The 25,079-nt window shown below is 38.2% G+C and overlaps 4 protein-coding genes and 1 pseudogene across 4 annotated transcripts; 2 read left to right on the forward strand and 3 right to left on the reverse strand.

The window, feature by feature from the left end:
• Positions 1 to 257: 257 nt before the first annotated feature.
• On the reverse strand, positions 258 to 599 carry LOC137709242 (transcription factor UPBEAT1-like). The gene has a single exon (XM_068448338.1). The coding sequence runs from the start codon at positions 597 to 599 to the stop codon at positions 258 to 260; it is 342 nt and encodes a 113-aa protein (XP_068304439.1).
• A 5,621-nt stretch (positions 600 to 6,220) lies between these two features.
• LOC137749528 (F-box protein At5g39250-like) lies at positions 6,221 to 6,960 on the forward strand (annotated as a pseudogene).
• Positions 6,961 to 7,328: 368 nt separating this feature from the next.
• LOC137709243 (expansin-A25-like) lies at positions 7,329 to 8,286 on the reverse strand. Its single transcript, XM_068448339.1, has 2 exons — positions 8,055 to 8,286; positions 7,329 to 7,951 (listed from the first exon to the last, which is right to left on the reverse strand). Exons 1-2 carry the CDS (start codon positions 8,284 to 8,286, stop codon positions 7,329 to 7,331), a joined length of 855 nt encoding a protein of 284 aa, XP_068304440.1.
• A 1,810-nt stretch (positions 8,287 to 10,096) lies between these two features.
• LOC137749530 (sister chromatid cohesion protein SCC2-like) lies at positions 10,097 to 22,161 on the forward strand. The gene is made up of 28 exons (XM_068489639.1): positions 10,097 to 10,664; positions 11,303 to 11,412; positions 12,926 to 13,065; positions 13,143 to 13,236; positions 13,327 to 13,583; positions 13,843 to 13,950; positions 14,099 to 14,210; positions 14,404 to 14,500; positions 14,605 to 14,791; positions 14,920 to 15,351; positions 15,434 to 15,966; positions 16,045 to 16,255; positions 16,331 to 16,381; positions 16,496 to 16,654; positions 16,742 to 16,909; positions 17,022 to 17,321; positions 17,406 to 17,558; positions 17,943 to 18,112; positions 18,218 to 18,326; positions 19,236 to 19,394; positions 19,503 to 19,607; positions 19,677 to 19,910; positions 20,112 to 20,245; positions 20,325 to 20,615; positions 20,699 to 21,122; positions 21,264 to 21,356; positions 21,458 to 21,583; positions 21,665 to 22,161. The coding sequence occupies exons 1-28, from the start codon at positions 10,414 to 10,416 to the stop codon at positions 21,878 to 21,880; spliced, it is 5,424 nt and encodes a 1,807-aa protein (XP_068345740.1). The 5' UTR covers positions 10,097 to 10,413; the 3' UTR covers positions 21,881 to 22,161.
• Positions 22,162 to 22,537: 376 nt separating this feature from the next.
• LOC137749532 (biotin carboxyl carrier protein of acetyl-CoA carboxylase 2, chloroplastic-like) lies at positions 22,538 to 24,985 on the reverse strand. Its single transcript, XM_068489640.1, has 7 exons — positions 24,554 to 24,985; positions 24,024 to 24,077; positions 23,782 to 23,936; positions 23,355 to 23,679; positions 23,109 to 23,180; positions 22,944 to 23,009; positions 22,538 to 22,861 (listed from the first exon to the last, which is right to left on the reverse strand). The coding sequence occupies exons 1-7, from the start codon at positions 24,710 to 24,712 to the stop codon at positions 22,838 to 22,840; spliced, it is 855 nt and encodes a 284-aa protein (XP_068345741.1). The 5' UTR covers positions 24,713 to 24,985; the 3' UTR covers positions 22,538 to 22,837.
• Between the last annotated feature and the right edge of the window lie 94 nt (positions 24,986 to 25,079).

Raw genomic sequence — 25,079 nt, forward strand, 5'->3', positions numbered from 1 at the left:
AGAGAGATCTAAAGATCGAACTCGTTGCTACAAGTAACACATTTTGCCACAAAAGATCTGGCAAAAAAAAATAGCTATTAATAATTTAGTTGAGCCTCCTTTGGTGGATGATCTTCAACCAAACAAAGCATGCAACATCTAAACTTCCAAACAAAAATTAAGAGAAAAATAAAAGGAAAATAAAAAAACGCAAAAAACCCATCCTTTTCTTCTTCTTCTTCTTGTTTTCCATTGACAAATTAAAAGATATGGAACGACTATAATGCAGCAGCAGCATTTTCCTTCTCACTAGATCCATAAAACTCGACGAGTCTCTGCAAAATCACGACCTGGGTCCGCAGCAGGACGATGTAATCCGCCGTTTCCTGGAACAATTCGTCGGCTTTTAGCGTTTTCCCGACGTGGGTCGGATTAACGAGGCTCTTCAGGGTCTCCAGCTTGGCGGAGACGGCCTTCAAACACCTCCGTTTGCGGCCGCCGTTGTTGAATTTTCTTACCGGAGCTCGACCCCTACTCGACACAAGTCTTCTTCTCGAAGTGGTTCTTCTTCTTCTTCCGGCAAGGGTGGCTTTGAGGTAATTTCCAGGAGCCGAGCTCATTGTGTTTTTGTATGATGGAAAAACAGAGTCGCAGAGAGAATGTGAGGAGGAAGAAGAGGCCTTACGGGGTTTAAGTAATGGAGGGTTGGTAAATTGACACTCGGGTTGTTGGTTACTACGAAAGTGCCATTTCTGGTTTTTTTTTCCTTTGTCGTTTAGCCATTTTCTTATGATTCTCGTAATTTTGATGATGTTTTAAACTACTCTAAATTATTAGTATTTGTGAATTTGAACTTGAGTGTAAGAAAACGGATACATTATCAGCTCACTAGCCTAATACACAGTAAGTTCTTAAGTTCGATTTTTGCCAAAGCCGAAATTAAACCACATTATTATGGCAAACCCATTTTAAGATTTAATCCACTCTCTCGCCCCTTTAGTGCAGATTCTATCGTTTGTTCAGAAAATACACGATAAGTTCTTGTGTCGAACAATCCATTAGAACTCAATCCAAGGAAATGGGTATATTTTTTAACTATCGTAACACACAAGAAATTTTTCTGTCCAACAAGAAGATCAAGTTGAATATTCGACACACTGCCTCACGAGAGATTAAACTCTTGCAGAAAGTGTGAGTCGTAAAGTCCACTCCTTAGACATGTTTGGAAGTTTACTTTTTTTGTTTACTAGTTTTATTTTGATTCTCTCTATTTTGGCCTTTGGCTTTGATGCATTTGGTAAAAGGTTGTGCCTTCTTCTATTTATTGAGCTATAATTGAAAGAAAAATAATCATGCGAGGAGCAAAGGACAGAAGGAAAATGGCAAAATGCAGATCTTTCCAATGAGGAGAGAAAGGGGGTGTTTTTGTAATTCCACCTTCAAGGAGTTGGCATCTCAATCAAAAGGAGAAAGCGGGAACACGGCACAACTTGCTAGCCACAAGGCAGAAAGGCTGCCCATCTGTAACGGCACATGCGAGGTCCAGGACCGTACAAAACCCTCGTTCCGAAAATACCCCTCAAGTTTGTTTCTTTGATTTTTGTGTTTGATAGTTGAGAAGCATTAACCTCTAATCAAAGTGTTCTTGTCTTTTAGACCAAAAAATACTGAAAATTGGTGCAAGTTTTACTCGGGTGAACAACGCGTGTGAGTAGCTGTACATAATAAACTTTGTCCACTGTAAGTAAATAGTCAGTACAAATATTCGAAGCAAACCAATTCATTAGGATTGGATCGAAAAATACTTAGTTCAATGCATCAGATGGAAGAAACTGTCATGTTAGACAACCAAAGCAACAAAGGACAAATACGATACTATACCAAAGTCCAATGGAACAAGTTATAGAAAATAGTGTATCGGGTGATCTAGAAGGTATAGCAAGACAACAAATTAACTTTCTCTTCTTCTCTCTACTCTTCACATTATTAGAAGACAAAGCTTGTCTTTTTATTAAGGTGAAGAAAGTAATTGGGTTGTTTAGTTGACAATGAAGCTAATCAAGGGGTAAAATGGACATTTGGGGCATAAATAAATGTTGGAGTGTAAGCTAGCTAGGGAGTTGTATTGGGGGTGGGAGTGAGGCTGCATGTGAAGGTGATATGGGCCAGCAAAGCCCCCATCTGAGGGCTGTGAAGGAGAGAGAGAGAGAGAGAGAGAGAGAGAGAGAGAGAGAGAGAGAGAGAGAGAGAGAGAGAGGAGAGAGAGCACATGGGAAGCACATGCAGAAGAGGGAGTTTTGGAGGGTAGTTTGGGAGAGGGGGTAGGGCATGTGACAAATGAGAGACAGTGAGGCAGCATGAAATGTACAGCATGTTTTGCACATTCCCTGCATGGAACTGATCGAGTGGCAGCAAATGTACCTTTTCTCCTCTCTCTCCCCCTCCCCTTTTCCTTTTGGAAATAATAATATAATATCACAATGTGATCCCTAAAACTATACAAATCAAAAAGTAATTTACAACAATACATCGAGTGCTAATGATGAATTTCATATTAATGAAAAAAATGATTTCAAGTTTCTTCGTTCAAGTGAATCGATTTGACTTTAACTTACAATTCAATAAAGTCTTACCGAAATCGGGTTTACTAATTAAATTTTATTATACAAATGCATGTTTAGACTTGGTTTAATTTTCAATCAGGCATGTGTGACATGTGTGTAAGCAGTGCACATGATTATATCATTCCCAACTGTACCTTGTCAATTGTTTAAGATTATGAAAGTACCATTCTCTTCAATTTATTATGCTAAACAGAAGATCTTGTCTTCTCTTAGGTGGACTTTTGTTGAACTACCCACTGCAAACTTCCAACCAATATTTAACTTTATCTATTTAATGTGAAAACAATTGCCGTGTACTACAAGTTCAAAAGAACGGGTTCAAATTTTTATGAAGCTTCCCCAAATATCGAAGTTTAATCATTTTGTAGTTTATTTCTTCTAACAGATGAATCATAGTTTGATGGTTGAACGCAATTTTTTTTTTTTTGTGATTTTAGTGAGTTGTAAGTAAGCAAAAAATCTTCGTTACATGTAAGTAGCCAAGCAATCTTTCTTCCAAAATTATGTTTCACACCCTCTTCCATATAAACATAGACATAGAGGAGTAGACTTTGGGTTTGAAGTGAGTTGGTCCAACCGCACTAATGGTTCTTTTTTTTTTCGTGTTTTTGTGGGTTAATTATAAGAAACTTGAGAGAGTAAAAAGTTAACTTTGTTTTGGTCTTTTAAATTTGATGATCATCATGTGCTAATTACTTATAGGTCCAAATTAAGGATATGAACGGTCATTCTAGGCTTCATATATATATATATATGCGCGTATTTATGTGAGGAAAATGTTTTTAAATTTGATGATCATCATGTGCTAATTACTTATAGATCCAAATTAGTGATATGAATGGTCATTCTAGGCTTCATATATATATATATATATATATATATATGCACGTATTTATGTGAGGAAAATGTTGCTCTTTTGTGATTTAAAGGTCATATGTTTGAGTCATAGAAATAAACTCTTTGCAAAATAAGGACAAGGCTGCGTAAGATAGACGTTCTCTCCCGACCCTCACAAAGCAGAAACCTTGTTGGCGTGAAGTCATCCCTTTTACTTGTCATTATGCTGATGATGAAAGGCATCTAATTGTTTAAAATTCAAATCCAATTATATCGGGAGAGAGATAGAGATTTAGATGTGATGTAACATCTTTTTTCTGGTTCATGATCGGCTGCACTTTTCTGTATAGAGAGGACAGGTGAGTGAGTACTACTGCTCATGAACTAGCTGAGCAGATATATATATATATATGCAATATCATGTGGAGCTAGGTTTAAGTTGTTGATCACTTTATTCCTTTTGTTTTTGGGTCGGCAGAGGCTGCCATAATCGAACATGGCTCACTCACTCAACGCTCTTTTGGTTGCAACCCCACTTGTTTTGTCTAGTCTCAACCAACTTTGCCCTACTATGCTTCATTGCCTTCTCCTTTTTCCTCATCCTCTCTATTTTATTTATTTATTTATTTTCCCGCTTTTCCACTTCTTATATATATGCTCGACCCTCTTCAAGTATATGTAGATATATGCTCAAGTCAAATTAACCATTGTCGGCGCCTAATCCATAACCAACAAGTGAGGTTTTGATTGTTCTATGATACAATATATTCCGGATCATTCTAATTTATAGAGATGGTGATTAAAATTTAAATGTACAACGGTGGTATAATATCGATCCTACCCAATTGACTTAACCAACAATATTATTATTAATTTTGGTTTGAAAACTTAGCATTTATTTCATTTTCCCCAAAATTTTGGAAGTTCATCACATTACCAAAATCATGCATTTTCATCTTATTTTTTCATAAAAATTATATTTGATTTCACATCTTTTTCTAATTGTCAACCAAAACTAGGGTTTCTCTAAACAATGTAATCCTTTTTCCTTTGATTATTTGTTAAAATATATAAATAAATTAACAAAAATGAGGGTTTCAAGTTCAAAGTTCCAACCTGCATGCATGCATCCCCCCCTTGGCGGGCGAATCGGATAACGACCAGGACCAGGGGCTCCTCCTCAGCTAAGATGGCCTGCTCCACCACCCATCCCGACTTCAGTTCTAGTGGCTCTGCCGATACTGCATCTTTTTGGACCCGGGTTACCGAACCGACATAATATTCCGGACCTAAGAGTCTCAAATCCACAATGACCAATTGGACCGGGTTCTCCACGAAAAACCTGAACCGGCCAAATGTAATAACCAGCTTTGCTCTCCCGCACATGGAGAACAAAAGAAAATGGTTGAGATTTAACGTTCATTCAACAACGTCGTTTGTAGAACAGTCTCACAAAAACATGGAACTTCGTAAGTGTTAGGCGAAATCAACAACGGACCAACAATTATTTAATACCAAATACCTTATTTATAGAAATCTAACTAAGAACCTCCCTTATAAAACAAAAATAATAAACTAAACCGTAAAACTAATAATCAAGATGTAACCTTATCGAAATTTCTCACCTCGCTTCCACGTAGAGAAGGGTTGCCCAACGGTGATTTGCTGCTTTGTTGGGCCATTGGCGACCCCAAAACTATTACATAATTTTACATCAATGTCCCTTAATGCGGTTTTATTGTTTTTTGTTTTTATCGTAAATTTGCTACTTTTCTCTCCTTCCTCCCGGCCTCTGCCTAACTCTGATCTCGCACTTCCCCCATTCCTCTGCTTCCAACTTCCATCAACGTTTCCGGGTTTTTTTATTTTTTATTTTTTTTTTGCAGTGTTAATTTTAAATTTTGTATTTCATTTTCTTAATTCCCTGTTTTCTATGCCTCTTAATCTGATCTAATCAAGTGCTAGAAATATTTGCTTAGTATGTGTGTTGGAACTGAACAATCTGAACAGGAGATGGAAAGAATTGAGCTTGTCTTGTTATATATACATATATAAAAGGACGATCCCAAGTCAACATGACGCTTTGACAAGATCAGGACAACATCTATCGTACACAGCTTTACCTTTACAAAGACCATGTTTCTACAACTCGAACCTGTGACATTTCAGTCACAAATGAGCAACATTTCTGTTGCACAAAGGCTCGCCCTTGTTATATATATATATATATATATATATCTGTGTATGTATACATATGTATTGATAATCCGCCTTGTGTTTGTAATCACATATGTAAAATGCACGTTGTTAGGCACTCAAGTGTAGGAAGAATTCCGTGGTTGTTCGATACGAAAATTAGCTATTTGGTTGAAGCTTGAAAGTTTGCTTATTCATTTAGACCGCCCATCCCGATTATCAATACAATGCGAGGTTCTTGCTGAGTTGATAGACATAATGCGACGTTCTTCACTCCTTCTCGGGGCCACCTGTTATATGGAACAAGTTTTTTTTTCTTATGATTCATCTAACACTTAAGTCATTCGTTATATCTGAACTGATTTTGATACGATCTTTTGCGTTTTCCTCGTTACGCTATACGGCATAACCATGATTGTGTGCTAATCTTAACAAAAACTTACGAGTGTATATTTTCTGATATTGGATTTTATCCTTTTTCCACAGGGTTTTCTATCTGTTCTCATCTCTGTTGATTTTAGTCCTCCGATGTAGTGATAGTTGTAGTGGTGGATTCTTTTTGTGAATTGTTTGTGAGCTGAAAAATGGTGAATGAAGAGGCGGTTTTTCCTTTCCTGGAGGGGGTGGATCTTGCTTCTTGTATGGGAGAGTGCAAGCAGTGGAGACGCATGTATAGCTCGAGATGATTTCTTTTAGAAGTGTTTATGCGCCAAGAGATGGCCCTCTATCTGCAAGCGACCTAGCCTTCCCACTTCAACATATTGCAAGCTGTATCAAACCTTTTATAAGCGCCACCATCGTCGAACTCTTCTTCCACCAAGGCCTTCCTTTGATAACTTGGAGTTTTTCATTGATATATGGGATATAGATCGATTTCTCTTTTCTGAAATGGTCCCTGGCCGCGTCCTAGATAGAGATATCAAAATCCCACCACCAGGAGTACGTGACATGCTTAGATTTCACCTAAAGGGTCCTGAGTACAAGATGAAACTCGCTGTTGAGAAGGTTTATCGTTCCTCTGACCCAGACTGAGTGTTTCAGTGCTTGTTGGGCGCAAGGATTCTAATAGGGTTGCATGTATAATTGATAATTCTATGTTTGACTATATTGATCGATCGGCATATAGAGCCACGGCAAATGATTACATTGACTTCTCCGCGGTTACCCATTCATCACTACAGGTATCCGGGCCTGGATCTCTTTGCTTTTCATGGACAACGGAGATGGAGTTGTTGATGTTTTTGGGATCGAAATGGATTTCATGGATGCTGCGAACTCGAAGGAAGAGGTTTTGAGGCTATTAGACATGCTTGACTGGAAGTGAAGGTTTGGTTTTTGTCTTCTACAGTTTAGTTGACATGCTTAGTCTGCATGCGGAAGAAAACAGCGCGACGCTCACATTTTCAGCATAAACACTTTGCGTTAGCAGTCACTTTCTTTCTTGTGTAATTGCATGTTCAAAATTTTGAAGTTCGTACAACTTGTGACCTAATGTGACTACTTCTGAGTCCATTAACGATCTGTTGTAAAAAGTATCTTTGTAAATAGCTTATCTTTCGCCAAAAGAAAAGAGAGAAAAAACCTGTTTTTATTCACCATCTGCATTACAGATCAGTTCTCAAATCTGGTAAATAGGTAAAACAAAAGCTGTAAAAGTAACTCTTACAAAACCAAACCCTAAACCCTAGAAACCTAGAAATTTATTCTCCCCTCAAAGGTTTGTCCAAACTGCCAATTTGCTGGTGCGACATTATCCAACTCTATTGTTTTCCCATCACTCGTAGTCACTAGGAATGACAAGCTTTGCCCTACAAGTTGGTTTCCGGTCGCCACCCAAACTTGCCCCCAATTTCTTGACATTTGAATCCAATTCCTGCTAGATCCTTTGATTCTGACGTTTGTAACATCGCCAGCACCACCGACGTTGAACACTGTCGCGGTAAGCCACCAGGGGTTGCCCTTGAGCTCGAACTTAACCCCTCCTCTCTTCTGGCACGAGACTCTGCGGTACTTAACTGGAATGATACCGGCTTTTGTCTGTGCGAGCTTTGCGAACATAGGCATGGACAGGTCGAAGTGCTTTTGGGGTGGATTGCACCAGTGATCAGGAGCCGGAACCCAATTTGGCGGACAAAAGTTGGTTGCGGTAATTGTGATGGCTCTAACGTGAGGATTGCACCACTGGGGATCATTGACGCACATGAGCTGGAAACAAGCACCGCAACTACCGCCATTGTTGAAGAGGGCCGTACTTAGGGCTGCTGTCTCGAGGCCATAGCCTTGTTCATGGAGATTGCCGTATCCACAAGCCCCCTCTGTCCAACAAATCACAAAGTCAAAACCTAATCAAATTTTAGTTAACAACAAATTAACAAAGAAATCGTACGTAACCAGAGCGAACAAAAGTTCTTCACTTACGCATGGTATCTCCTCCGTTCATGTCACCGTAAAACGTTGCATGTGCATCTTGCCAAACATTGCCGTCTCTTCCTCCTGTTGGGTTTACATAGCCGTTACCGATGCTTCCACCGGTAGGGATTATATAGCCGTGACCGGCTCTCATATCGGTAGGGATTATGTAACCCATGGCTTGAACCAAAAGAGTGATCAACACTGCAGATGTGAACAAGTTCTTCCGAAGCTTAGCCATGGCTATGTGAAAACAAGTTCTATGCAGGTTCATGATATAATTAAGTTAATTTATAGCATAATCGGGATTAATTGTAAAAGGAAAGAAAATATGAGGATTCCAATTGAGTGAAAAAAGGAATTCACATTAATTGACGTGATTGTATACTATAATCCTATTCTTACGTTAAAACGTGAGAGATATGTATACTTATTACACTTTCAAAGAAGATCTAAAGTACAACGGGAAACGACCAAAAGAATACAAATTTTTTTTTTTTAAATTTAAGACCTCAATTTATTGCACAACTTTCAATTAGTTTAATTTTTTTTTTATAAAAAGGATCAGCTGGTGGCTTCGCCAAGTCAGTCCAACCTTTCAGGGCTAGGAAGACGCACAGAGACATCTTTCATCTGGCTACCATTGTATGATTGACCAACGTCAGAAATTGAACTAAAAAAGTGCCGTGTGGAATAGAGATTTGAAATTCGTCCATAACCACTGATCACTCTATGGTTAACCATTAGTTTAAATTTTGGGTGGTGTTGTTTACATTCCTCTTTTTACCTTTTTTATATACCCTATTAATTTTTAGTTGTCGGATCAAATGAATCGAAGAAGATAAAAAAAACATAAATCAACAGAGGCTGTGAAATGTAAAAACGTGGATAACAACACTCTATTTTTTTTTTTATACAATTTTGTGTGATTTCCAAATTTAGCGCAATTAGTTACCAAACAAAATTAATGCAATTACTTATAAATTGGGCGTTATAGTAGGCTTGATATATTTAATTCATAATTTGTTTATTCAAAAAATGATAATTTGTAATTTGTTTAATTACTTATAGTAGGTTAGGTCAACTTAAAGTCAGCTTTTATTATCTGGGATGTGGCCTAAGTCAACCTTCTCCGAAATTATGTACTTTTCTTCTAAGCACTTCTCTAAGTTTTGTTAAATTAGCAAGTGAGTTCTCATCTAAAAGTACTTTTAAAATGACTGAAAATGCTTATATTAAAAATATTTTTAAAATTAATTATTAGTAAATATGCAAGTAACTCCTGAAAGAGTTTAGCGGTGAAAATTTTCAGTATACGATACCTCGGGGTACACTCTCGAATACCAATTTTTATTAATATTATGCCTATGTTAGATCTTTTTAATTTTGTTAGTAAGCATGCAAAATTGTGCATGTGTGGAAAACACAAAGTCATTAACTACAAAGTTGAAGCAAAACCTATTAAACGTTTATTTTCCTCACTTGTTAAAGTGCATGTAGAAAATTATTGAATTTACTTAATAAAACGCTACACGCAGTCCATCGTTGATGTGTGTTCGAATTGATAATTTGTAATTACTGTGCATACTATAAATTAAAGAAATTCTTAAATTCATCCGCGCAAACCACATTGTTTGTTGGCGCCAAAATTAAACATGATACTCAACGATATTGGTGAATGCTGATCCATAAAGACCTCTGAAGATATCTCCTTTTTTTTGTATGCTGTTCGAGAAATGACACGATCGCCGAATCCAAGAATTTCTCCGCACATTTTAACCACTTCTAAGTTCAAGCAATAAAATCTACTAATCATTCACAGTTACTATCCGGTTCAATGTACTAATTTGGTCTCAACTCCCCATATTCCGGCGAGGAAGCGGAAAAGACCGAAAAGGACGACACACAATCTTTATACTTTTGACCTTCGCAAGACCACCCCAAGACTACTTCCGTAATTTCAGACCTCGACCTTTTCCCAACATCTCCGCCAGCAAAATCCTCCGTCGACTAAAATAAAATTCCCAAACAATCCTTCCGAACGAAGTCAATTCACGAGTCATCAGCGGGAAGCTTCGATAGTTCGCACAGTGCCTCCGAGGGCATTTTCGTAACTGAGGCATTGAGACTCTGTTCGCAGTCGCACACCTAAAATCCCCAAACTTCAGTTCCTCCACCGCACTTTTCCCCGCCATTTGCTTCCTCAAATTCTCCTTCCCAAATCTAGGGCTCCGCAACTGAAACCCTAATTCTCTCCGATATACCCCCGGGTTCCAGCGTAATTACGACCCCCTGCCACCCCGCAACTTCATCATTCTCCCTACATGCCCTTGCGGCGCCGATTGCGAACTCACCGGTTGAGCAATCGATGAGTTATCCGGTAGTCACTTCGAGCTCGAGCTCCGGCTCGGCTCACGGCGGCATCAGCCTCTCCAACACGGTGCACTCGGAGGTCGCGCCTTGCTTGCCTCTGCCATCGCTGCCGGTGTTCTGCGGCGCATCTGATCACCTCCGGCTGTTCGACGAGCCGAGTCGGAACAGCGCGTGGCTGAACCGCCCTGATGCAGCTGTTGCGAGTAGGATTGCTGATCTGCTTCGAGTAACCGACGTGTCGTACTTGTAAGTGCTTTTCTGTGTTCCACGCCAGCAATTTCATTTCCAGGTTTAAATTTGAAATTTGATTGTTAGAAGTGCGCGATGTTGCATTTGAATTGTGATTTTTGCTACTTTTCTAAATTACGATTTGAAATTTGACGTGTTTGATTGTTGCTGTGTGCTACTATATTAGAATTTTGAATTTTCCCCCTTTTGTGATCGAGTAGGTTTTGTTTGTTTAAAATTTAAGTAATTTGAAGAAAAATGTAATCGTTATTGATGGAATTGGCTCTCTCTTTCCACTTTTAACTGAACTAACAGGCAGCTCAACGTTTTGTGCGTAATTTGGTTGTGAAATGTGCATTCGGAGGTTGTGAAATGTGAATTCGGAGGCTCTCTTCTACTTTTAACTGAACTAATTGTGAAATGTGATTCGGAGGCGGCTTTTTAATTCGTAATTTGGAATAAAGCAACCACGTGATTTGTTCGTACCGAGTTAAACTGTATTCCAGGATCTTATTTTTTGACTAAAAGTCCAAGTGATCAGGGAACTGTGCTGATACAAATTTCTACTGAGTTCTATTAGTTACATTGTTTAAATTTGGTTTGAATTTTGCTTTTTCTATTTCCGTGTTAGTGTTCATGTATGGTATCATGCACAGGAACCTTAGGGAGGATGCTGGGGCAGTTCCATATGTTTATGGAGAACCTTTAAAACTTCACGATGTAGTTCTTCAGTACAATCCAGAAGCCTTTGAGTACAATAGTCCAGGTAAACCGAGTATTTAGTCACTCCATACCTGCTTTTATATTTTCAGTAATGCTTTGATTCAAAATTTTCTTTTAGATGCTACAGTAAAACCTCTCTAAAGTAACACACACACACACACACACACACACACACACACATATAGGGAGCACACCAAAATGGTGAAGCTTTCAATATCTCTAAATACCCCTCCCTAATTAGTATTCTAAATAAAACAATTTAATTTAAAAAAAAAAATTCAAACTAAACATAAATAAAAATTACAAATAATAATAAAGAATAAGATGTAAAAAAGCAAATTGCCACACGCTCTGGTACTCTATAAAGGAATAACCTCTGCATAAAAAATTCTGGTCCTTACTTGGGACCAGTTATACTTATGCATAGGAATAAACTCCACATTGTAATAAGTTATAATTTATTTTGCCCCTTCACAAGGAAATACACCTCCATGTAGTAATAATTGTCAATGTTTTAGTTTTTAGAGTTGACGCCACGTCTTTTACCCTCCGGGTACGCAATACTTTGTCAACATGGGACCTTCTTGTTGAAGCCAAAATGTTTCTAACTTCTCAAGCATGTTTACAACTTCTTGGCATGAAACTTTTGGTATTTCCATACTGTCATATCCTCAGGAATCCAACATTCGTTAAGAATAAATAATATTTTTAACTACACCTCTATTAAGTAATTACCTATTTAAAGTTATAAAATTGATTTGTTCCCAACTTTATGACTATATAGAGGTTTTACTGTATTTTTGGCTTCCTACTTATTACTTAAGGTTTCTGCATAGCTGTTTTGGCTAGAACTGAAAATGGCAGGTGTTCTTGTTTTCCCTGAATAAAATAACAACATAAGCAATATATAAATCTTTTTTCTTGTTAATATGCATGGAGATAAATGTGGCAGCCATATTTTCATTATATAAACAATAAGCCTTTACATAGGTTATAACATGATTGAGTAATGCAATCACATCTCTGGTGCAAGAAGTTTTGATGACAATATAGACTTACTTAATGCATATGTAGATTTTACAATAATGATAGACCGAATATATATTATTCACTGAAAACAATTAACAAAAATCTAAGTAACATGTCTAGAAATGAGAAATCATATCTTTTTTTGTACGAGCGAAAATATTGAGTAGTATGAAAAAATAATAATAATAATTTTTATTTGGTTTCAAGGCACAAGTTGCAGAAGTTAGAGTGCTACTTGATATTTTTACACTTACCAGACAGAGTAGCTTCATTTAAGCTCAAAATTTATTTTCTTTCTGGATGATGCACTTTTACTTCATTGTTGAAAGGATACATGTAAATTTCCAGAATTTCCAAGATCATTTTCTTTATTCTTTGTATATGTTAGATGCACAGTGAATAAATATCTATAGGTATTACACATACTATTTAGTCCGAAGAAGAATTAGTTGTGCATTATAGTGTTTGTTCTTGTATGAATTTATGTTTCTGTGCTTATTGTTTCTTGCACTGTTCAAGTTTCGCAGGTCCTATTAAGGGGCAAGTGCCTGTTAGTAGTACGGTAGCTGACAAGAAGCCCTTCAAGCCTAGTATACCTATACTAAAGCCTTCTCAAAGGGACTATTCCGTATCTGACAATAATCAGCTTAATGATATTCCTCCTAATGTATGTGTGTATCTATTTGGCAGTTAATACTTCCCCCTCCCCCTTCTTATTTAATAATCTAGAAGATGAAACTGCAGGACATATCTACACCATCTTCTAGAAAACCCAAATCCAAGAAAAAAGCTAGTGATGTTATGTCATCAGTGGGACCAGATTCTGCTGAAATTCAAGGTTTTTCGGCTTTAGAATTCTCTCTTCCTCTCAAACACATTCTTCTTTTAATATTCATGTGAGTGACTTATCTTAAAAAATATTGTTTAGATGCCGCCATCAGAAGCTTTTGTGAGTTGGTGGAGGAGTTCTGTGGCAGAGCTGAAATTATCAGTGATGATCGGGAAGAAACTGAGTGGTTATCTATGCCTCTTTCGGATCTTAGAGTGCTTGCAAATGAAATAATGTCTCTTCGAGCAAAGAAGCTTCTACATTTGGTTCCTGTAGATACTTTTGTTAGATTGTTAAGGATTTTAGATCATCAGATACATCGAGCTGAAGGCTTGAGTATAATTGAATATGAGCAGGTGAGCTTGTTTTATGTTCTGCTTTCTTTCTTGCATTTAGCATGTCTGTCAGGCTTCGCTTTTAGCTTCTTGGTTTTGTTTAGAAAATAGTTTTCACTTCTTACTTCTCTTTTGGGCAGTGATTACAATTGGTAGGTTAATTTATAAATTTGTTAGCAGTATTTTCGATATTTATGCACTCAATTCTGCACTTGGAGTTTTTACTGTAATAGTATTTGTGATCATGTTCATATCTTACTTCTCTTTTTTAATATGTCAGTCAAATTCAGATGTGGTTTCATCAATACAATGTGCATTGGAGGCCATTCACGCAGCATTAGCAGTAATGGCTCATAACCAGATGCCAAAACAACTATATAAAGAAGAGGTACATGCTAAGATGTTAACTCTTTATTTTACATTTAGTGGAGGTCCCTTATATCACATAATTGTAAATTTATCTTATGATTTTTTATATAATTTTATATTGATTACCGAAAAGACTAGTAGTTTCTAATTTTGTTCCATCATATCAGATCATTGAAAGAATTCTGGAGTTTTCCAGGCATCAGATAATGGATGTTATGTGTGCTTATGATCCATCATATCGTGCTTTGCATAGGCCAAGTCAAAATGGGTCGCTCGAAGGTTAGTTTTTCTTGAACAGTTGGGATTTCCTTAATCCACTACACTCATATGTTTCCATAGTGTTTTCTTTCCCTATTTTTCAATCTGCATGTGAAACCATCTTCATAAGTTTTTTATATCAGTTTGCCTTTTCAGGAGTGGTTTGTTCCAACTTGTTTGATTTGAGTAACAATGTTTTCCAATATATTGACAGTTGAGGAAGATGAAGAGCCTGATGCTGAATTTGGCTCAGCAAGCAAGAAGAGACGCAGTATCAAGACCGTGAAAGTGCAGAAATCCTCATTTAACAGGTATGATTATCGATATTCTGCTCCTGGTTGTAGGATTTTTTTTACTAGATCCTTATATAACAAAACTTAGGTGCTGTCTTTCCCTTACATCTTTGCCTTGGTAGGGTCTCTGCTGCTGTGAATAATATTCTTCAGAAAATGTGCACCATTCTTGGTTTACTCAAGGATTTGTTGTTAATAGAAAGGTTATCAGATGGTTGTATCTTACAACTAGTGAAAACATGCTTCACAACATTTATGGTGGATAATATCCAGCTCTTGCAACTGAAGGCAATGGGTTTGATCAGTGGGGTACAGATCTGCACTATTCATCTCCTCTTGGCAGCTATTGTTTACACATACCTGTACATATCTTCATGCACATGCATTTTGATGTTATCTACTCTGAAACTTGTGCATCTTCATTGTTGGTGGTACAGATATTCTATTCATACACTCAGCATCGCACATATGTGATAGATGAATTAATTCAGTTGCTTTGGAAGTTGCCAGTCTCAAAGCGAGCTTTGAGAGCCTATCACCTACCTGACGAAGAGCAAAGGCAGATTCAGATGATCACTGCTTTGCTGATTCAGTTGGTTCACTATAGTGCAAACCTTCCTGAATCATTAAGGCAGGAATCAAGTAGTAATTCTATCTTAGAACTCTCTGTCAATGCCGATTATCCAACTAAAGGTCACGAGGCAGCAACAGAGGCATGTTGTCACTTTTGGACTCGTGTACTTCAGCGCTTTGCTGGTGCAAAGACTCAGGAAGCTTCAGAGTTGAAAGTAATGATGGAGAATCTTGTTACAGATCTCTTGACAACATTGAATTTACCTGAATATCCGGCTTCAGCTCCTATTCTGGAGGTAAAATATGTCTGACTTGTCTGGACTGTAATTTCATTGGTTGTATTAGTAAGTCGCCATTCTGAAGTAGATTTAGTTGCAGGTTCTTTGCGTCTTGTTACTCCAGAATGCTGGGCTGAAATCTAAAGACGTAGCTGCACGTTCAATGGCTATAGACCTTCTCGGCACAATTGCTGCAAGATTGAAGCGTGATTCTCTCCTTTGCAGTAGGGACAAAATCTGGATACTTCAGGAGTTGGTTAGTGACGATGGGGTTGATCAGACATATCCAAGAGATGCATGCTCAGTTTGTTTAGATGGTAGGGTTGAAAAAAATGTCTTTGTTTGTCAAGGTTGTCAGAGAATGTTTCATGCTGATTGTATGGGAGTGAGAGAATATGAAGTTCCAAATCGAAGTTGGCACTGTCAGATATGCCTCTGCAGGAAGCAACTTCTTGTTTTACAATCCTACTGTAAGTCACAATGCAAAGATGAAGGAATAAAGGATCGAAGTCGTTCAGGAAGAAACACTGAAGTTGCTTTTTCAATTACGAAGCCTGAGGTAGTCCAACAGATGCTTTTGAATTACCTTCAAGATACCACATCAGCTGATGATGGGCAGCTCTTTGTTCGCTGGTATTTACTCGTTTAACTTCATTCCCTTTATTTTATGGTTCCATTGTTTCCATAGTGAAGTTATGCTTGTTTGTACAGGTTTTATCTCTTGTTGTGGTACAAGGATGATTCGAAATCACAGCAGAAGTTCATGTACTATCTTGCTAGACTGAAATCAAAAGAAATAGTTCGGGATTCTGGGACTGGTTTTTCATTATTGACAAGGGATTCAGTCAAGAAAATTACTTTAGCATTGGCACAAAAAAACTCTTTCTCCAGAGGGTTTGATAAGATTCTTCATTTGCTTTTGGTCAGATATCTTTTCTATTGACTCCCTGATTTTTCATGTAATAAATCACAATTTTGACATTTTAGTGGATTCCAGGCAAGCTTAATGGAGAATTCTCCTGTAATCAGGGCCAAGGCTTTACGAGCGGTAAGTGAAAACTATATTCTTGAACTTTTAATCCTCGAAATGGAGAGATTTAATATTCATTTTATGACTATGTTGACAGAATTTAATGTCCTATTCTCTTAATACGATATACAGGTCAGTATCATTGTAGAAGCTGATCCGCAGGTTTTAGGAGACAAACGCGTTCAGTCAGCTGTTGAAGGAAGGTTTTGTGATTCCGCAATTTCCGCTAGAGAAGCAGCACTGGAGCTTGTAGGAAGGCATATTGCTTCTCATCCTGATGTTGGTTTGAAGGTGTGCACAATTGAACTCTCATCCTACTAACTTCTTCGTACATGCTCTATTAACGCATGTTGCTTAATCATTACCATTTTCTTTCAGTATTTTGAGAAGGTTGCTGAGAGAATTAAAGATACTGGAGTAAGTGTTCGAAAGCGATCTATCAAAATCATACGAGATATGTGCGTTTCAAATGCAAATTTCTCCGAATTTACAAGTGCTTGCATTGCTATCATCTCCCGTATTAGTGATGATGAATCAAACATACAGGTAATTGTGAAGCAATGAGTGTGTTGCATTAAGTTCATTGACATGTAAAACCAGTATACAAAGTTCTTTGTTCTTGACTAGGTCCAGTTTTTATTCTTTTCCTCTTCCACAGGATATTGTTTGCAAGACATTTTATGAGTTCTGGTTTGAGGAACCTACTGGTTCACAAACTCAATTCTTTGGAGATGGTAGCTCTGTTCCATTGGAGGTGGCTAAAAAAACTGAACAGATCGTTGAGATGTTGAGGAGGATGCCAAGTCACCAGCCTCTTGTGACAGTCATTAAACGCAACTTGGCCCTTGATTTTTTTCCACAATCAGCTAAAGCTGTTGGGATCAACCCTGCCTCACTTGCATCAGTACGCAAGCGCTGTGAGTTAATGTGCAAGTGCTTACTGGAAAAGATATTGCAGGTACTTATCCCCGATATTTTTGACATGCTAAAAAGATTTGGTTGATTATTTGAATCTGAATGTGTAGAAACTCTTATTTTTCAGGTAGAGGAAATGAATATCCAGGAGGTAGAGAGGCGGGCACTTCCGTATGTGCTAGCTTTGCATGCATTCTGTGTTGTGGATCCAAAGCTTTGTGCACCAGCTTCTGACCCTTCACAGTTTGTGGTCACTCTTCAGCCTTATCTAAAGAGTCAGGTAAAATGCATTTTGTTATAATGGTTCCAATGTACCTTAGAGCACCCTTAGAATTGTGTTTTGGATTTTAAAGTTATTTTATTCCACATTTTACTTTTGCATTTTATCATTGGTTATACGTGTTCTGAAGAGCGGCCTTCTAGGACTCAGTCTTGTTTCTCTCTAAATAATATGAAGCTAGATGCTACCTATAAGAGATCTTAGGATTTTCTTCTGCAAAGGATTGTTCATGCTCTGTATTGGGAATTTGCGTGCTCACGCTGTCTTTGTTACAATTCATTTCTCTTTTTCTTTTTTCTTTTTTCATTTTGATCGAAAATACAGAAAGATACTAGTAAAGCAAAAATCATGTCTGCCTTTTGAGTTGGTTTGCTTTGTGTTCAGGCTGATAATCGAGTGGTTGCACAATTAGTGGAGAGTATAATCTTTATAATTGATGCTGTTCTTCCGTTGGTAAGAAAGTTACCACAAGCTGTTGTGGAAGAACTTGAACAGGACTTAAAGAACATGATTGTTCGGCATTCCTTCTTGACTGTTGTTCATGCTTGCATAAAGTAAGTTCAAGTTCAGGCTTTCGCTTTCAGACAATTGTCTTTTATTAATATATCTTATGCCGATTTGGATGCCTTCTAGATTTTATATCTTCGTCCTCACTACAGGTGCCTGTGTGCTGTGAGTAAAGTGGCAGGAAAAGGTGCTGCTATAGTGGAGAATCTTATCCAGGTGTTCTTCAAACGTTTGGATGCTCAGGCAGTAGATAACAAGCAGGTCAGTGGATTAAGTTATGTGTAAATGGATTATGTCTTTAATTACTTAAAGTGTATTTTCAATGTTTGTTGCTTGGATCAATGTTTCTTCCAGTTACCCCTGAAGTTTGAACATCGTCCTTGATCTGTTAAGGGATGGTAAAGATACCTTATATTAAATTAATTATCTTATTACATTGGTGGTCCAATTTGAAGTTTTCCTAAGAGTTATGATTGTATACCTAATCCTTCAAGCACTTCATAGGCAAAATGATATGTGAATTTATTCTTCTAAAAGAGTTTGATATGAGAAATTACAGTTTTGCGCATGGCCATGCATTTATATAGTTACTCGACAGGAATTTAGATTGAACCACAATGGTGAACTTGCAGATTATGCTGCTCAAGTATGGCTGTCAATCAAGTAAAACTATGAGTAGAAACCTTAAGCAAACTTTCCATGTCCTATATTCTACAAATTAGGATTTACTGATTGAGTAATTAACATATTCCTTGGTTCTTGTTAATAAATTTGTTTCTTTATCAAAAATAATAATAACATCGTAATAGTTCTGGGGGTGCATTGTTCAGACCCGAGTAAAGAGCAAAATTGAGACTACGGTTAAAGTTGAGGCCCTTTTTTCGGTATTGGGTAGCTGCAGTATTGATTGCTCATGCAGGCAGTTATATGTAGGACTTCTGTAATATTGGGCTGCAGAGTGAACTTTTAGTGATATTGCTTTCATGAGGCAGCATGTTGTCAGGTTTTATGTATCAAGAAATTACTCATGGGGGAGTTTTATGTTATTGTCGTATTTTGAGCTGTTTGCATCTTGGCTTTTAGCTTTAAGCTCAAACAGAGAACTGGTTGGTACATATACATGTAATTGGGCTTCAAATTTTGACAATTTGCAACCTTTGCTAATTTCAGCAAGTGGGGCGATCTCTTTTCTGTCTTGGATTGCTTATCCGTTATGGCAACTCTTTGCCCAGTAACTCCGACAAAACAATTGATGTTGTTAGCAGTCTCAGCTTGTTTAAAAAATATCTTCTAGCGGAGGATTTTGTAATAAAGGTTCGGTCATTGCAGGTATGAACTTTTTAATTTACTTTTTCCTAAAAGCCTAGCTTGATCTTGAAATGTGCAAGGCCTGGTTTTATAATGGAATGTAGTGATGTTGTGTTGTAACATTTGTAGGCATTGGGCTTTGTTCTAATAGCTAGGCCCAAATATATGTTGGAAAAAGATATTGGGAAGATAGTAGAGGCAACATTCTCTTCTAGCTCTGATGTTCGTCTTAGGGTAAGATAACAGTGTCCCTTGATTTCTACTACAATGTCTGTCTGTATACTAATCATTTTTTTTGACCAGATGCAAGCATTGCAAAACATGTACGACTATCTTCTTGATGCCGAAAGTCAAATGGGAACAGATGCGGCTAGTGATAATGTGATTCATTATAATGTGGAAGGTGGCAATGCTGTATCTGTTGCTGCAGGTGCTGGAGATACTAATATCTGTGGTGGTATAGTTCAGTTGTATTGGGATAACATGTTGGCAAGATGTTTAGACCTTAATGAACAAGTTCGCCAATCTGCAATTAAGGTGTGTATTGGGCTTCTATGTTCTGTTACTGGCTCTCTGTGCGCATTATTTTCTCTCTACGATTGTTATTTATATGGAGAATCAGAATCGTATTGACAACTAACTCCCAAGAAAATTATGCTGTGGAAAGGATGAGATGTATTTGAAAATTGAAGAGCAATTTTACGTCAATTTATTTACTTTTTCCTAATATAACTGCAGATTGTTGAAGTTGTACTGCGGCAGGGGCTCGTACATCCTATTACATGCGTTCCATACCTTATTGCTCTAGAAACAGATCCACTGGAGGCCAATTCGAAGTTAGCTCATCATTTGCTGATGCAAATGAATGAAAAGTATTCTCCTCTCAGTGCTTTTTGACTTGCCATATCTTCTATTTTTTGCTTAGGTTTGCTAATCGAAGGATCATTTTAGGTACCCTGCATTTTTCGAAAGCCGCCTGGGAGATGGCCTTCAAATGTCTTTTACTTTCATACAGTCCATTAGTACGAGTTCTGAACACGAGAACAAAAAAGTTCAAGCAAAGGCTTCTGGAAATGCGAAGGGAAAATCTGATAGTGTTTCTCTCGCACAAGGCAGACTTGGGGTTTCTCGAATCTACAAGCTTATTCGTGCTAACCGGACTTCAAGAAACAAATTTCTGTCTTCGATTGTTCGCAAGTTTGATAATGCTAGCTGGACACCTTCAGTAGTCCCTTTCCTGATGTGAGTTTAATCATTGGTGTCAGTCTTGGAGTTCATGTATTCTGGATGAGGGTGCTGACGTGGAAGTTAATTTCCTTTTACAGGTACTGCACAGAAATACTCGCCTTGCTACCCTTCACAACACCGGATGAGCCGCTTTATTTGGTCTATTCTATAAATAGAGTAGTACAAGTTAGGGCTGGGGCACTCGAAGCAAAGCTGAAAGCTCTGACTTTGCATTTGTTACAAAGAGGTGCATCTCATGGCAACGGCATAATTGAAGATGGCTCAGCTGCTCGGCCTCTTACGGGAGGGATGGCATCATTGGACTTGAATGGGACAGTTCAACAAGAACCAGTGTTTCAACCTGTTATAAATTATATGTCAACGGAGTGGAATGGTGCATTACAACAAGAGCGAGCATATCAGTCTGTCTCCAATCAAGCTACCCCGTTTGAGGCAAACATGCATGTTACGGGCTCTAGCAGTTCCGGTGGCTTCTCAATAGATGACGTACAGAAATTCCAGGTATCCTGTAGTCCTGTACTAAATTGATTTTTCACAAGCCGGAGAAAAATTTCCTTGAGATAGACTGTTGTTGTCATTGTTAGGGTTTTGCTGCTCGGTTACTTTTCATTGATTATTCTTATGTTTTACGTGCTTTTGTAGGCGGACTGCCTGGCAGCTATTGCAGTGCAGCTTCTTTTGAAACTGAAGAGACACCTAAAAATTGTGTATAGCCTGAATGATGCAAGGTGCCAGGTAAGCAATGACTAGATAATTATAGGAAAATATATTACAGTGGGTTACGAACTTCATTTATTATTTTTTTGTTATTGTTTGTAATTCCTCTTTTGAACCAGGCTTTTTCTCCGGGTGAACCCCCTAAACCGGGAGAAGTACTCTCGAGGCAGAACGTTCCTTTTGACCTCAGTGATACGCACACCAATTTGCCTACAACTTATCAAGAATTGGTACAAAGATATCAGGTACTGTGAGCTGTGAGACTCTCTCTGGATGTTAGCAACCATGACCATGCATAAATCCTTACCGATATCGTTGTTGTACAGGAATTCAAGAATGCATTGAGGGAGGATACGATTGATTTCTCTACTTACACTGCAAACATCAAGAGAAAACGCCCGGCCCCAAGAAAAGGACGGAAATCTGTGGCTGGAGACGATGAGGGCGATGATGATGATGAGGATTATTCAGGTGGGGCTCGGAGGCCGAGTAATATTGGAAGGAGAGGTGGCTACAGTGTCAGAAGTCGACAGCGGTTATAGTATATGACAGGTAGGCTAACTTGTACATGTTGTAGGAGAAAGGAATAGCAATAGCGGATAGGGGATAGGGGATAGGGGATGGTATGATGAGAGCTGAAAAAGTAGATTTCTGGAAACCGTAGAGAAATCCGGAAAAATAGATTTCCGTATTTTGTTATTTGCCCGAGAGAGCGTATATAAATCGTATTTTTGTGAATGAAATCGTCTTTTTGTTTTAAATTTTAAATGTTGCCGAGATTGACAGTTCCTTGTCAAATCGTCAACTTTTTGTTGTAATTTTATTACACTTGGTGTACCGATATGGGACTGTATTTTTGACACATTAAAAAATGTCCACTTTTAGTCATTCAAAAGCAGTTTCAAACGGGCCGATGCTATTCATTTCATTCGGACATACCTTAGAAATCAATCTAAAACGCATTTACATCGGATCGTACGGAAAGTGATTTGGGAAGGTAAGAAAGCATGAGCCGCTTCTCACAAAATCACACAAAAGAACTAATCCCTATTTCCATCAAAATCACTTTTGTGTGCTTCTCCTCGAAGTGATTCCGCCCTCCCAAAGCCGAAAAGCGAGTTTAGATTGAAGCACTTTGCAAACAATGAAGAATAAGCTGAATGTATAATACACAATGAGTTTTATATGCAACAAAATAATTAAAAACGAACTTCTTCATACATAATTTGTAAAACTGACTTACAAAGAAAAAAGGCATAACAAAAGTTTAAGGAGAGCACATTGCTTGATCTTTGATAACACACCACGGCCTCTGTCCCTAACACTATAAAAATGTGAATTCCGACAATCTTTCGACAACTGAAACAAACATTATTTAAATTTAAGTTACAAGAGAACATAAACAGTATCAAAAAGTCCTTCGAGAATTAAACATCTTCAAAGAGTGTCTATCACCAAAAACCTTCAAAAAAACTTCGTCCGAACCTTGCTCAATGCTCTCATGGTACTATGACAAAAAGAGGCTGCATAGAAGCAGAAAAATCGCTTAGATTAACACATTATTCGAGAGTACTTATGTGAGAGAGAGGCAGTAAGATTACTTACCGTGTCTACGCTCACTGGTTTAGTATCTTCGACCAGTATCTCAGCAACGGTTCCAGATTGATCAGCCTGCAGAAGGATGAAAGGAACAATTAGTTGAGAAAACTTTCCAATGAAAGTAAAGCCACATCAGTGCATATCATCGACTACAGCAATGTAAAAACAAACCTCAATTTCGTTCATCAATTTCATGGCCTCAATGATGCAAATAACTTGACCTTTCTGAACTTTATCTCCAACCTGAACATTTATTTGAGTAACACAGAGCGTAAGCACTCTCAAGGGCTAACGCAACATTTCGATATGTTAATATGGAAGACATGTTCATGCGCACACATAATTTAGGTAATGATGTGTGTCATCTCCCATATCTCGTGGAACTCAAGCTTTAATAGATAAGTAACAGACACTTACCTTAACAAAAGGTGGTTCACCAGGTGCAGGACTGCGGTAAAAGGTTCCAGCCATGGGGCATTTCAGTGGAGGGTGAGATGATGTGCTTGTCTTTGCAGGGGCGGGTAATGCAGGTGCTGCTGGACCGGGTGCTGGAGCAGGAGCAGGAGCTGATGCTGGTGCTAGTGCTGGTGCTTGTTGAGGTGGTGGTATGGAATAATAGTGTGCTGGTTGTTGGGAAACGGGAGCTGGTGGTGGTGGCGCCAAAGCTTCTTTTTTTCTAATCACAAGCTCTAAATCTAGTTGCTTCATTTCCAGCTCCACAATGTCTCTCGAATCAACTAACCTGCTCACGAAAATGATATCATGTTAATGAAAATAATTGATGTCCAAAACATAGTCGATGCTATATGGATACCAATTACAAACAAGAGTCGCAGCAACTTACTTAACAAGGTCTGAAACTTGAGCCATGAATGCGGAGATTGATGCTGCATCTGGAATATTGGTTTGACTGGAAGACTCGTCTTTCCCTTCCTGTGATCCATCTTCAGACTTCTTGTTGTTTATGGGTACAGAATTTGAGGATTTCTCAGCTGTAACCTTTGGATTCAGAAAGTAATCAATTATACATTCAATACGACGGTGCCAATCAAACCCACCTACTAAACTGATTCCAAACAGTTTTACCTCATTAAGCTGTGCCTGCACTTTCCAGGAAGAGGATTGCTTCCTGACGGAGCTCTACACAAGTTAACCATATGATCAGAAAACAATTATTAATGGCAACTTATCACGTAAAATCTAGATTGCGATACGTATAACTGTCACTGCTACAAAAACCTATTGAAAAATGAAAGCATAGAGTAATGATTATAGCAAAATCAAATCAATTATCGGTCGAAGCTTGCTGGTTTAATCCAAAGACAGCATTTTGGTAAGAATTTGTAACATTACTAAGTTACAGCTTAATCAAAATCCTAATTGTGATTAACAAATTCTTCAACTACAAGAATTTCAATGCACACAACAGTATTTCCCACGTGTTAAATTCAATTTATTATTTTAATATTCAAGAAGCTTCCGAAATGAAGATATACAACCTATACAAACATACCCATTTGAGCAAATTACAAGATTAGAGCATGAAATTACAAAAAGCAATGAAATTTACACAAACAAAGCTTAAACAAGTAAAGGGTATGCGGAATTAATCACACCTGAAGGCCAGAAATCTGCAGAGAGGGAATGGGGCAGCGATTGAGGCAGTTGTGGAAGGACAGGAGGTGCTGGTGCGGCTGCGACGGCCGGGCGGCGGAGCCGAGGCGGGTAACGGGGGCGGCGCACGCCTTGGGACAGGGGACAGTGAAGGAATCCATTGGAGTGTGCGGTGAAGCAAAGCAAAAGCAGAGTGAGCTCCTCGTTTTGATTCCCGCAGAGAGATGGGAATTGGGACTGGGGAAATGGGGAGGTGGGATCTGAAGGGGGAATGGGAATGGTGGGGGAGGGATATGTAGACGAGGGAGGGGCGATGAGATCCAAGAGGTGGGTTTGTTTTGGTGTTTGGGGACTGAGAAATCTGAGAGAGGGGGGAAGTGGGCAGAAGGGAAAGGACTGGATGTTAAGTGCAATGTGTGTTTTATTCTCTACTTAATCACGTTGTGTTTCTTTGTTTTCCGATACTTACAATGTGAGGAGAGAGAGAGAGAGAGACAGAGAGGAGAGAGAGACACTATATTGAAAAAC

The sequence above is a fragment of the Pyrus communis genome, chromosome 11, assembly GCF_963583255.1.
Source record: "Pyrus communis chromosome 11, drPyrComm1.1, whole genome shotgun sequence".
NCBI classification, from domain to species: domain Eukaryota; kingdom Viridiplantae; phylum Streptophyta; class Magnoliopsida; order Rosales; family Rosaceae; genus Pyrus; species Pyrus communis.

Bases quoted from the DNA above. Each gene is read 5' to 3' on its own strand.
- LOC137709242 (XM_068448338.1), bottom strand. From the start codon at position 599: ATGAGCTCGGCTCCTGGAAATTACCTCAAAGCCACCCTTGCCGGAAGA.
- LOC137709243 (XM_068448339.1), bottom strand. From the start codon at position 8,286: ATGGCTAAGCTTCGGAAGAACTTGTTCACATCTGCAGTGTTGATCACT. The intron at 7,952-8,054 runs GTAAGTGAAGAA...TTTGTTGGACAG, and splicing joins GAACGGAGGAGATACCATGC to AGGGGGCTTGTGGATACGGC.
- LOC137749530 (XM_068489639.1), top strand. From the start codon at position 10,414: ATGAGTTATCCGGTAGTCACTTCGAGCTCGAGCTCCGGCTCGGCTCAC. The intron at 13,951-14,098 runs GTACATGCTAAG...CCATCATATCAG, and splicing joins AACAACTATATAAAGAAGAG to ATCATTGAAAGAATTCTGGA. The intron at 20,246-20,324 runs GTATTCTCCTCT...GGATCATTTTAG, and splicing joins CTGATGCAAATGAATGAAAA to GTACCCTGCATTTTTCGAAA.
- LOC137749532 (XM_068489640.1), bottom strand. From the start codon at position 24,712: ATGGATTCCTTCACTGTCCCCTGTCCCAAGGCGTGCGCCGCCCCCGTT. The intron at 23,937-24,023 runs GTAAAACTGTTT...CTGAATCCAAAG, and splicing joins TGCAGGCACAGCTTAATGAG to GTTACAGCTGAGAAATCCTC. The intron at 23,680-23,781 runs GTAAGTTGCTGC...TTTCGTGAGCAG, and splicing joins CAAGTTTCAGACCTTGTTAA to GTTAGTTGATTCGAGAGACA.